Source organism: Epinephelus lanceolatus, chromosome 21, assembly GCF_041903045.1.
Source record: "Epinephelus lanceolatus isolate andai-2023 chromosome 21, ASM4190304v1, whole genome shotgun sequence".
In the NCBI taxonomy this organism is placed as follows: domain Eukaryota; kingdom Metazoa; phylum Chordata; class Actinopteri; order Perciformes; family Serranidae; genus Epinephelus; species Epinephelus lanceolatus.
The window spans coordinates 39,733,895-39,747,500 of record NC_135754.1 but is presented as its reverse complement, the minus strand read 5'-3'; the positions used below and the strand labels follow the sequence as shown (position 1 = coordinate 39,747,500).

General features: G+C 42.8%; 1 protein-coding gene across 7 annotated transcripts in view; it reads left to right on the top strand.

The window, feature by feature from the left end:
• Positions 1-13,606, top strand: part of jakmip3 (Janus kinase and microtubule interacting protein 3) — a 53,495-nt gene that overhangs the window by 34,135 nt on the left and 5,754 nt on the right. For all 7 annotated transcript variants that reach the window (XM_078163228.1, XM_078163225.1, XM_078163227.1 and 4 more), the window contains 6 exons: positions 1,772-1,876; positions 2,306-2,434; positions 4,518-4,601; positions 9,698-9,760; positions 12,818-12,916; positions 13,006-13,104. In XM_078163228.1, the coding sequence (XP_078019354.1) occupies positions 1,772-1,876; positions 2,306-2,434; positions 4,518-4,601; positions 9,698-9,760; positions 12,818-12,916; positions 13,006-13,104 (579 nt within the window). The remainder of the gene's footprint in view (positions 1-1,771; positions 1,877-2,305; positions 2,435-4,517; positions 4,602-9,697; positions 9,761-12,817; positions 12,917-13,005; positions 13,105-13,606) is intronic.

The window sequence follows — 13,606 nt, the reverse complement described above, 5'->3', positions numbered from 1 at the left end:
TAATGCTGCTAATACTATTGCTGCTAATACTACTAATACTGCTAATTCTGCTAGTACTGCTTATACTACTACTATTGCTACTACTACTAATACTGCTAATGCTGCTAATACTACTAATATTGCTTATAGTACTAATACTGCTAATACTGCTACTGCTACTAATACTGCTTATACTTCTAATACTGCTAGTATTGCTTATACTACTAATACAGCTAATGCTGCTAATACTACTAATATTGCTTATAGTACTAATACTGCTAATACTGCTACTGCTACTAATACTGCTAATTCTGCTAGTACTGCTTATACTACTAATACTGTTAATGCTACTAATACTGCTAATGCTGCTAATACTACTAATGCTGCTAATACAACTAATACAGCTAATGCTGCTAGTACTACTAATACTGCTAATACTGCTAATTCTGCTAGTACTGCTAATAGTAGTAGAATTTTGCTGCTGAACCCTTTTAATCAAAAACATTAACATTTTACTGAGATTAAAAATTGCAGGGTGAGACATAGTAGACTCAAAATGAGGCCGTTGCTCATTAGTAACTCGCTATTATCTCGGTATATGCATCAGCAAATATCAGGTAATGGGTGTTGGTTGGCATTACACAAAAACAGAAAGACAAATTAACAGTGACAGTATAAAAAAATTTAAACCATAGAGAAATTATTTTTATTGTATTTTTTATACTTGATACAGTGAAAAACATGTATATCATATTATGTATGATGATAAAAAATAAATAAATAGAACAAGGTTGAAACTCTTGTCTGTCTATTGATTTCAGATACAGTGATTACAAACAGCAGGTCAGTAAAAGCCGTGGCGGGTGAGTGGCAACTGCCTCAATCAGCTGTAGTTGTTGCGGCAGGTCCGTAAAATCCGCGGCAGGTATAATGAAATTCCCCACTTTGAGAACCAGTGGGTATCCCTACAGACAGTGGCAAGTCCGTGCCAGGAGATAGAGACAGAGAGAGAGAGAGAGAGAGAGAGAGAGAGGGGGGGAGAGAGAGAGAGGTAAACAGCTGTTCACCACCCCCACCCACCACCCCTGTGATTTTGGCATTCATAAATTCAACAAATATTTAGTGCTCTGATAATGCTACATTCTTTTGTGCCAAGTCTTAATGGTTAAATCACTTTTTATTATCATTATTTTTTATTAAAAACTATCATTTAACAGCCCCACCGTCACTTCATCCTGTGGCAGCTGCTTCAAACAGCTGTAGTTGCCGTGGCAGGTCGGTAAATGCCGTGGTAGGTGAGTGGCAAGTGCCTCAAACAGCCTCAGTTGCCGTGGCAAGTCGGTAATGCCGCGGCAAGTCAGTGGCAAGTGCCTCAAACAGCCTCAGCTGCCGCGGCAAGTCAGTGGCACCTGAGGATGCCACCGGAAGTTGCCACAGCAAACAGCGACAGCTGCCACGGCATCTGAAGTTGCCACCGGAAGTGCCACGGCTAGCTGCCTCTGCCACGATTTGCGCTTGCCCCTGCTGACAGCTAGTACTACCATTCAACCAACAGTGCACCTGTTCATACTGGTGTTGTGGTCTCATCAGACTGAATGTCAGTGTCTGTATTTTAAAGCTCTGATGAAGTTCATGTATTTGTTTTTGTGTAACTGGACCTTTGATCAGAGGTTCTCTACAGATGTGTCAGAAAGACCTCAACAGTCTCTGTACCACACTGATCATTCTCATGTTCACATGTTCTCCTGTTCACATGTCCTCCTTTCATCATGTTTTGTTTTGTTCCTTAAAGGTCATTGAGACGTTCTACGGTTATGATGAAGAGGCGTCGGTGGACTCTGACGGATCATCCTTGTCGTTCCACACTGACAGAACTCCAGACACTGAACCAGATGAGGTACACACACACACACACACACACACACACACACACACACACCTGGAACCTGTTTAGGGTTGTCGTGGATCAGAGGATCCAGAACCTCATCAGGAATCAGCCGTGGTTAAATGTACGACCAGAGTGAAAGAAACAAATGTTCTGCTTTGTGAAAACATGTTTTTATCTCAACACCTCCTGTTTTAGTCCAACCATCTAGGATGAGAACTCAACTGGTTCTCTGTGACCGCCAACACGTCTGAGTTTCATCAGACTGATACGCTTTTATCGTGTTTAACATCAGACGTCCTGAAAGATCGTATTTATTAACAGACAATGAATTAATTTCATCATCAGGTCTCCTATGAAGGATTATCTTCTGTCTGACTGGCTCTGGTTCTAGTCTGACTGGTCTTTACTGGTCTGACTGGTCCTGTTTATGTGTTTCAGGTGTGTGTGCGTGAGGAGTCGGAATTCCGTTACCGCCAGCTGACTCAGGAGTATCAGGCGCTGCAGCGAGCGTACGCTCTGCTGACAGAGACGAGCGGAGGACACTACGACCCTGAGAAGGAGATCAAGGTAACACAACCTCTGAGCAAGGCACTAACAGGTCAGTGGTTCTATTCTCTGTAATGAAGCAAGGCACTGACAGGTCGATGGTTCTATTCTCTGTAATGAAGCAAGACACTAACAGGTCGATGGTTCTATTCTCTGTAATGAAGCAAGGCACTGACAAGTCGATGGTTCTATTCTCTGTAATGAAGCAAGGCACTGACAAGTCGATGGTTCTATTCTCTGTAATGAAGCAAGGCACTGACAGGTCGATGGTTCTATTCTCTGTAATGAAGCAAGGCACTAACAGGTCAATGGTTCTATTCTCTGTAATGAAGCAAGGCACTGACAGGTCAATGGTTCTATTCTCTGTAATGAAACAAGGCACTGACAGGTCGATGGTTCTATTCTCTGTAATGAAGCAAGGCACTGACAGGTCAATGGTTCTATTCTCTGTAATGAAGCAAGGCACTGACAGGTCAATGGTTCTATTCTCTGTAATGAAGCAAGGCACTAACAGATCAATGGTTCTATTCTCTGTAATGAAGCAAGGCACTAACAGGTTGATGGTTCTTTTCTCTGTAATGAAGCAAGGCACTAACAGGTCGATGGTTCTATTCTCTGTAATGAAGCAAGGCACTAACAGGTTGATGGTTCTGTTCCCTGTAATGAAGCAAGGCACTGACAGGTCAATGGTTCTATTCTCTGTAATGAAGCAAGGCACTAACAGGTCGATGGTTCTATTCTCTGTAATGAAGCAAGGCACTGACAGGTCAATGGTTCTATTCTCTGTAATGAAGCAAGGCACTAACAGATCAATGGTTCTATTCTCTGTAATGAAGCAAGGCACTAACAGGTTGATGGTTCTTTTCTCTGTAATGAAGCAAGGCACTAACAGGTCGATGGTTCTATTCTCTGTAATGAAGCAAGGCACTAACAGGTTGATGGTTCTGTTCCCTGTAATGAAGCAAGGCACTGACAGGTCAATGGTTCTATTCTCTGTAATGAAGCAAGGCACTAACAGGTCGATGGTTCTATTCTCTGTAATGAAGCAAGGCACTAACAGGTTGATGGTTCTGAGACAAAGAAAAAAACACATTAAAATGGGTAGTTGGTCAATCACATAAGATAAGTACATTTATAAAAATAGGAGCCAGCACTGCAAGAAAACAAGAAAAAAGGCAATTACCCAAAAACCGCTTGATGTATTTGATGCTAATTAAAGGAGGGTGTCCGGAGTATTAAAGGTGTGTCATGAGATTTACCTTGACGGTCATGAAAAAGGGTTAAATCAGCTCTAATCAATGGCAGGACCAGGCATTCACCTATTCAAGAGAGTCATCCAACCCAGGGAATGTATTGGCCATCAAGGGAAAAGCTGGCCTACAACACTGAAACGTGCATTTTAGAGGCCACATGCAGGAAACCAAACCATACCAATCAAACAAACAAAAGAACACAGATTGAATTTACACTGTATATATATAGGGTAGCATGAATGAGCTACACCTGGAGCCCATTCAACTCTAATCAGGCCTTCTTAAGGTAGACTGACCTTTAAGGTGGCCCAGCCAACCCTACTACAGTTCTATTCTCTGCAATGAATCAAGGCACTAACAGGCTGATGGTTCTATTTTCTGTAATGAAGCAAGGCACTGAAAGATCGATGGTTCTATTCTCTGCAATGAAGCAAGGCACTAACAGGTTGATGGTTCTATTCTCTGTAATGAAGCAAGTCACTGACAAGTCGATGGTTCTATTCTCTGTAATGAAGCAAGGCACTGACAGGTTGATGGTTCTATTCTCTGTAATGAAGCAAGTCACTGACAAGTCGATGGTTCTATTCTCTGTAATGAAGCAAGGCACTGACAGGTCGATGGTTCTATTCTCTGCAATGAAGCAAGGCACTAACAGGTTGATGGTTCTATTCTCTGTAATGAAGCAAGTCACTGACAAGTCGATGGTTCTATTCTCTGTAATGAAGCAAGTCACTGACAGGTCGATGGTTCTATTCTCTGTAATGAAGCAAGGCACTAACAGGTTGATGGTTCTATTCTCTGTAATGAAGCAAGGCACTAACAGGTTGATGGTTCTATTCCCTGTGTTTCAGACCAGAGAGCAGCTGCTGAGTGAAATCAGTCGATATCAAACCAGAGTTGCTGATCTGGAGTCAGCGCTGAAACAACAAGGACTGGTAACACACACACACACACACACACAGATGATTTTAATAATGGCATTATTGTTTACATGTTTACATGTTTGAGAATATAAAAACATAAATCTGTGGTAACTGTCACAGGAAGGAGAACAGTTTATTTCTTCAGAGGTGAAATGAACCTCAGAACAGAACCAAAGAATGATTGGTCCATAAACCAGGTGAGAATATCATCTGCATTCTGATTGGTTCCAGGGTAGACTCCAGGAGAAAAGGGGTGTGTCTTCCTGCTGATCAGAGGGGCAGAGCACCAATCAGAGCCAGAGAGAGGTAGAACAAACAATAGAACTTAGAATAGAGTGTCCAGTTATGTTCCATGAAGAGCCAATCAAAATCAGATGAACCAGAACACACACACACACAATCAATATAGTCAATATAGTAACATGGCTGGGCACTGAGGAACCAGGTGAGGAAAGAACCACCTATGGGGAGCTCATCCACACTGAGAGGCGTCACAGCCTACGGCCACAGGGAGCGCCGCCACAAAGACCACCCCGACCCAGACAGACTGGGGTGGACTCCACACATGGTGCAGAGCCTCTCAGTCCTCTGGGCCTGAGGGATCTCCAGGACGACGTCCCCGCGGGCAGACCGGACACACCTCTTAGTGTGGAGGCCCCCCATGAGGAAACACTGGAGCTAAAAACTAAAAGACTAAAAGGCAATATGATAAGATAAAACAAGTATGAGAGAAAATAATGATTAAAAGCATAAAAATTTAAGGATTTAGAAAAAATTAACGATTAAAATTAATAATGATAAATAAATAAATAAAAGAAGATTTAGAAGTTTAATAATAATAAAATGTATAAAGATTTAAAAAATAAATAATTTAAAAGCATTAGAGATTAAAATAACATATAATAGAAATATAAAAAGAGTAGAAGAAATCAGTTAAAAGCCAAACTAAAAAGGTGAGTCTTGAGCCTCCTTTTAAAAACATCAACAGTCTCTGCAGTCCTGATGCTCTCCGGCAGGCTGTTCCATAAGTGAGGGCCATAATGGCTGAATGCAGCCTCCCCGTGGGTTTTTGTTCTGACTTTTGGAACAATTAAAAGGCCGGTGCCGGAGGACCTCAGGATTCACCAGGGTTATAAAAGCAGGTCAGATAAATAAGAAAGCCCAAGACCATTAAGACATTTAAAAACTAATAAAAGAACCTTAAAATCGAGTTCACTGAGATCATCAGATTAAAGCTGACACGTTTCAGAAGAAAAGGCCAAGGCCAACTTGACAGCTAATAGTTCCCGATTTCCCACATCGTAGTTTCGCTCTGAGGGAGAAAGTTTTCTAGAAAAGAAAGCACAGGGATGAACCTTTCTGTCCTTGGAAGAGCGCTGAGAGAGGACAGCTCCCACTCCCACACCCGATGCATCAACCTCAACGATGAACTGCAATCTTGGATCTGGTAGGGTGAGGATTGGGGCAGAAGAAAACCGCTCTTTGAGGGTTTTAAAGGCCTCCTCAGCCTCAGAGCTCCATGCAAACCTTGTTCCTGGGGACGTGAGAGAATGTAAAGGGGCTGTGAGCTATAGTTCCTGATAAAACGTCTATAGAAATTGGCAAACCCCAAAAATCTTTGCAGCTGTTTTCTGTCAGTAGGGACAGGCCAATCCGTGACAGCACTAACCTTATCTGGGTCCATCTTGAAACTGCCTGGTGCCACAGTAAAACCCAGAAATGAAACAGAGCGCTGATGGAAGTCACACTTCTCTGCTTTGACAAAAAGTTGATTCTCCAACAGCCGCTGAAGAACCTGACGGACATGTTGCACATGCTCCTCCTCAGACTTGGAAAAAATCAATATATCAACATGTCCCTTAAGACATCATTAACCAAGGCCTGAAAAACTGCAGGGGCATTGGTGAGGCCAAAGGGAAGGACAAGATATTCATAATGACCACTAGGTGTGTTAAAGGCCGTCATCCACTCATTCCCCTCTTTGATACGAACTAGATGATAAGCGTTTCTTAAATCCAGTTTAGTGAAAATGGAGGCCCCTTGCAGTTGTTCGAAAGCAGAAGACATAAGTGGAAGAGGGTACCTGTTCTTTACTGTGACCTCGTTGAGACCTCTGTAGTCAATGCATGGGCGTAGTGACGTCCTTTTTACCCACAAAGAAGAAACCTGCTCCAGCAGGTGAGGAGGAGGGACGGATGATTCCTGCAGCCAGGGAACTCTGAATGTACTCACCCATGGCCTCTCTCTCTGGGGCAGACAGAGAGTAGAGGCGACCTTTAGGTGGAGAGGCTCCAGGCAGGAGGTCAATGGCGCAGTCATATGGCCGATGGGGAGGCAAGGAGGTGGCTCGGGACTTGTTAAACACTTCCTTAAGATCCAGGTAGACAGAAGGGACACGAGAGAGATCTGGAAAACATCTGGAGACAGAGTTCTTGGAACAGGGACTGGGTGAGGCAGACATGAGACAAGATGAGTGGCAGAATTCACTCCAACCCAAGATAACCCCAGTGGACCAGTCAATATGTGGATTGTGTCTCTTTAACCACGGGTGACCCAAAACAAGTGGAAACTCAGGGGAGTCAATTATAAAAAATGAAATCATCTCTGAATGGTTACCTGATATGGTCAGACTTAAGGCAGGGGTGCATTGAGTGATATAGCAAAGAAGCCAGCCATCCAGTGCAGTGGTCTCCCGAGGACAAGGCAGAGATTCTAAGGCCAGACCTAGCTTCTTTGCTAACCCACTGTCCATAAAATTTTCATCTGCTCCTGAATCAACAAACACAGCCAGCTCCAGGGAACACCCGGAAACAGTCAATCGAGCATTAGATCTTGGTCTGGAGGGATTTTGTGAAGTAGAAGTTTGACTCACCAATAACCCTCGTCCTATTGATGAGCTTGATCTTTTACTGGACATGCAGCGAGGAAGTGGCCCAGCAGTCCACAATAAAGGCATCTTCCCTCCTTCCGGCAACGCTGGCGTTCCTCTGGGGTTAGACGGGTGCGTCCAATCTGCATGGGCTACTCACGTCCACAAGAGGATGCTGTTGTGTTGTTCTGTGGAGTCAAGGGAATAAAAGAGGAGGAAGAATCTGTAGACAAAGCTGGTCTTTCCAAGTGGCTTGATGGTCTGCGGGCTCCGCGGGTCCTCTCCATTCTTCTCTCCTGAAGTCTGTTGTCAATCTTTATAGCCAGGGCAACTAAAGAATCAAAATCAGGGGGCAAATCCAGTGGTGCTAGATGGTCCTTGATGTCCTCAGATAAACTGTGCAAAAAAGTGTCTCTGAGAGAGTTCTCATCCCACTCACTCTCTGCTGCTAGGGTGCGGAAGCAGATAGCATGGTCTGACACTCTGTTGCTTCCTTGTCGCAGGGTCAGCAGCCCTTGAGCTGCCTCTCTGCCTGGAGTGCGGTGGTCAAATACCTTGCAAAGGTACTCAGAAAAACTCTTAACAGTTTGGCATGACATGGATTGCTTATCCCACTCAGCTGTAGCCCACTCACGAGCTCTTCCTGTGAGGTGGGTTATGATGAAGGCTACACGAGAACTTTGAGTTGGGTATGAGTGAGGTTGCAGATCAAAAGTCATAGAACAAAGTGACAAAAAGGAGCGGCAGATTGAGCTATCTCCATCATATCTCTCAATGTTTGGAAGGCAAGGCTCGGGCCGATATAAAGCTTGACTCTCAGGAACACATGGTACAGGAGAAGGCTGAGGGGATGGTAAAGGTGTTGGAGGTTTCAGGAGAGTTAACATCTGTTGCAGTTGATTGGTTAAATCCTGAATCTGGTTGGTCATTGCAGTTTGAAAAGTATCTTGCCTTGCATGCAGTTCTTGTACACCTCCACAAAGAGAAGATAATTGCTGCTCATGTTCATGAAGCCTTTTACCTTGAGCACGGAGAGCTGAACGAAGAGTGTCTTCCTCCGCTGAGTCTGTCATGGCCAGATTACACTGACACGTTTCAGAAGAAAAGACTCAGATGCAGAGGAAAAAAACCCAGGACCAAAAAAAATGCAGAAAGTCAAAGTTCTTTACTCAAAAATTCAAGCAGAATTCAAAGGAAGGCAATTCCAAGAGTAACATACCAAAAGTCTTCAAAGTCCAAAAAACAAGCAAACAAAACTAGACCCACAGGGCTGGAAGGCATGAACACACTGGGAGACAATGATAATCTGGCAGAGGGCTGGTGAAAACACATGGTATATATACACAGGTGAAGGTGATTACAAATCAGTCACAGGTGAGTGATCAAAAGGTGGGAAAAGAACAAAGACAGGAAGTAAAACTAGACATCAACCAAAAACAACAGGATTTCAAAATAAAACAGGAAATTAACACAAACACACTAACAGCTAAAGAGAACATTACAAAAGCATGTTAAAGAACAACGTTAGCACCTCGTGTCTACCAGAGGGGACGAGTTGGACAACCTGAAAGTTGTCAACTGTCTCAGTGTCCTCTGTGTCCTCTTGTCCTCACGTCCTTACAGGTCAGGGTTAGTTGTCCTCACATAACTGAGAGATGAACCTCTGAAAGTGACAGACTTTAATATGTAAACCTACGTGACAGCAGGTGGATCATCATCATCATCAGACCAGACCTCACACCGCTCAGTCAGCTTTAACCTTGACTGTTTGGACTGAGAGTCAGGTTCCACAGTTCTCTGTCATCTCCCTGATGATGTCACATCTTTCTGATTAAAGGCTCAGTTTTTGGTTCTGTGGTTTGTAAGAACTTAGTAAACTTAGAACGTTCCACCACACAGCAGTGTTCAGGTGTTCTCATGTTGTTTGTTAACAGACATTAAAGATGAGGAGGTTCCTTCACTCAGTACAGAGTCTACTGAGAACCATGCACTGTGTTCCCCTCTGCTGGGGGCGTGGCTTAATGCACTCTGTCTCCATGAACCTGTGACGTCACTGATCACATGATCATTTAAAATAACAACACGCAGGCTGTTGGCTCTCTCTGGTCCATGACTGAGCACCGCCAAGGTAGAACATAGAACATAGAACATAGAACGGGTCTCTTCAAGGTCTGAGCTGTAAATAATGTTCATTTAAATCCTGCTGACACTGCTGTCTGTCTGTCTGCCTCTCTGTCAGGATGTGAAGTGGGTGGAGGAGAAGCAGGCGTTGTATCAGAGGAATCAGGAGCTGGTGGAGAAGGTAAAGCAAACTCACACACATGAACCCATGAAACAGATGAACCCATGAAACAGATGAACACAAAACAGATGAACACATGAAACTGATGAACACATGAACACATGTTGACATCAGTCTGTGTGATGTCTCATTGTTCTGACATCCATCAATGAGCTGAGAAACACAAAAAATGATCGTATTTTAAAGTTTTCTTCAGGTGACAGTTCGTCTGTGACATCTGTAGGAGCAATACCTTTAGACTCGTAATAAATTTAGGGGCACCATCCTCCGATGGAGGGAAGCGACTAATCAAATTAATAACTTCTGAAAGCAGTTATTAATTCATTAGTACACTTACCAATCATGAATCAGTCTCAATACCTGGGTTATGAATTCTCTATACAGTGATCTTAGTTCCTGCTTAAAATAAATATCCACAGACAATGACTTAATGAAGATTTATTTAGGGCTAAATGTTTAACAACTGAGTAAATGAATAGTAAATGAGGATGATATGAAATGACACAAAATCAACAGTATGTATAAATGGATTAAGACAAGAGGTAACACTTTTGTCAGTTATTCAGTTTGCCGATAGTGAGAGAGAATATGTGACTATAGATAAATTGGGGACGCAGGGATGCAAAACCATTTATCTAACGAAACGAAATTAAGATCAGAATAACTAAGTCTCTGATTCGACATCAACTCTTATCACAACACAGCAGCTGCATCAGGTGAGAGGGTTTTTGCCTACTTTTAGCAGCGTTGAATCAGGCGGATGTTTCTCAGAGGACCCCGGACTGTCACTTTGTGGCTCCCAGGCTTCCCAGCAGAACGAAGCCTGCTGGAGCACAGTGGTGGAGGGGTGGTTGAGCCTGACTGCAGTGTCTTTCAGGTGGTCCTCAAACGTCAATTATCTCAGGCTGCAGAAAGTCTCTTGATTTGGCAAAGGAACCACTGCTTTGTGGACACTTAGACAAGTGGCTGGCAGCAATGGATCCGATGAACTTTTGATGGAGTTACAGGTCGAACAGTAGCTTATCTATTGAGCTGTGGCTACTCGCTTATAATAAGGTTGAAAACAATCTCGTCGGCCGTTCGATATTATTATCAAAGTTATTATTAACGCGTATAAAAAATGTTGCAATTGGCTGGCTTTGTCGCTTCAGGTAGAATATTACTGAAGGCACAAACAAAAAGAAAGAAAACTCAGGACAGACAAGACAATCCTGGACGTGTCGAGCAAAACTTAAAAGTTTAAAATATTTCTATCATAAGAAAAGAAAGGGTTACGCAGCAACCGTGTGTAAGAGCGTAATGGGTCACAGCATAAAGAGTATAACTAGAAGGAGGGACGGCAAAAGAAAGAAGAATAAAAAAGTAAAATAAAGTAAAGGAACAAAGTAAAGAGGAAAGAAAAAGATGCGCCGAGCTCAATAATTTTATCCGACCAGATTGAGTGGGCGTGTTTGAGGCAAGGAGGGTCTCTTAGTTTAGACATTACTTTATTTCAGGTCGCCAGACTATCACAGGGCTGACACATAGAGACAGACAACCATTCACACTCACATTCACACCTACAGACAATTTAGAGTTATCAATTAACCTAGTCCACAATCTGCATGTCTTTGGACTGTGGGAGGAAGCCGGAGTGCCCGGACCCACGCTGACACAGGGAGAACATGCAAACTCTGCACAGAAGGGCTCCCACGCCTGGGATCGAACCGGCAACCCTCTTGCTGTGAGGCGACAGTGCTAACCACCGTGCCGCCCCGGAGGAAACTTAATTAACTTTATTTTGTGAGATTATATACTTTAACATGTTATGTGCGATAGACACACACTCTTCCCATTATGGTCAAAATTAAATTTAATATGATTATTATACCGCATATATCAGCGGAACACAAGTGTAAATGTTTCGTGCACAAACAAACTAGTCTGCAGTTACTTCAACATACTAAATGAGAAAGCACATAGTAATAAAGACAAGTTGATTAATTAATTAATACAACTATATCTTAACTCGAAATATAATATGGGATTCCTACGGGAACCCTTCTTAACTATCATCACAAGATGGCAGTATGACTCCATGTTAAATGAGGGATTAAACATATGAAATTAGAACTCACTCATACTATGACCTACAAGAGTGGAAAAAAAATTATTCAACTAAAAAAACAAGGATTATGCAGTTACAATGTTAGAACATGGATAAAATGTATAGTTTACTTTCAAGAAACATTTCAAGTTGGTTAACAAGAGAAACTTTGTCTCTGCTCAGGAATTCATACAGAATTTACGATTCACACACCTGTTTCTTATCTCATCATCACCAGGCTGAGAGTAAGATAGAGCTGGGGTGACTTTCATAGATGTGTTGGATAACAGATAGAAGGAAGAGAGGATGTAGTGAACTTAAAAGCATAGTTAATGTCTGGCTTAGTTGTCAAAACATTGAATTTTCCAAGGATGGTAATCAGCAAACTGGGCTCATGATGGTTTCCAATTGACACCTTTACCCCTCTTGACCCCAGGATGACGGTGAAAGAGTTCATCAACTTTGAGATGACACGGGCAAAGTTATAAACATTTGACCCTCAGAGTGGCCCATGTCCATTTCCTTACAATCTAGGTTTTGGGAGGGTTCAGAAGGCTGTTTTTCCCACACAGCGTTCAGCTCACTGTGACAAGCTCACTGTGACATCATTCAGCTCACTGTGACATCATCATTGTGACTTTAATGGATTCAAATAAAGACTAAAAAAAGGATAACTCACTGACTCCATGGCAACATGATACTTCCCTCAGAGCATGATGGGAGCTGTAGTTCAGTTAGAGCATGATGGGAGTTGTAGTTCTCAGAGTAAGAGTATGAGTGTGTCGATAAGACAAATGATTATAATCAGAGTGAATGAATCCATGAATGCTGATTGTTTCTGTGTTTTCACATGACGGAGACTCTGAATATTCTTCATATCAGATAGAGACAAACAGCATCATGTGACATTATCTGATATCATGTGACATGATGAGACATTCCTCTGACCATATGTTCCTGGTATGTTACAGGTCAAGCAGATGGAAGGGGTCGAGCTGAAGCTGGAAAACGACATTCAGGACGTCAAAGATCAAAACGAGCTGCTGGAGTTTAGGATCTTAGAGCTCGAGGTAATGACTGTCACGCACCCGTAAACAACAACAACAACCTGTTATAAATGTCACAGACTGATGAGTTGTCTCTGTTTCCATGGTTACAGGAAAGGGAGCGACGCTCACCTGCCATCAACTTCCAACAACTTCATTTCCCAGAAGGCCTCAGTCCTCTCCAGATCTACTGCGAGGCAGAGGGAGTCGCTGTGAGTGACATCACACCTGAGCTTTAAACATCTGAGTAGTAATAATAATAATAATTAATAAAGCATGATCAGATGTTCCTTCAGATGACGATGAAAACTAAATCAAGAATAAAAACAATGAGGAAACTATAAAACAGTAAATATTAAAGTCATGAAGTCAGACTTATACTGTTTACACAGATGTTTACAAATAAACACACACGTACACGCTCTGTGCACGAGCTTCAGCTCACACATGCACATTAACACATATCCATACACAGACAGGAGACACTGGGACCATATAAATATGACATCCTAAACATTGACTCAGACGTCGATGATCAAATCTCAACAGGAAGTACACTCCAGAGTTTGGACCACAACTGTAAACTCACCAGTAAATTCACCTGTAAAGTGGGGCGTCTGTAGCGTAGTGGATAGTGCCGGCGCCCCATGTACAGAGGCATCGCCTCGCTGCAGCGGCCGCGGGCTCAAATCCGGCTTGCGGCCCTTTGCTGCA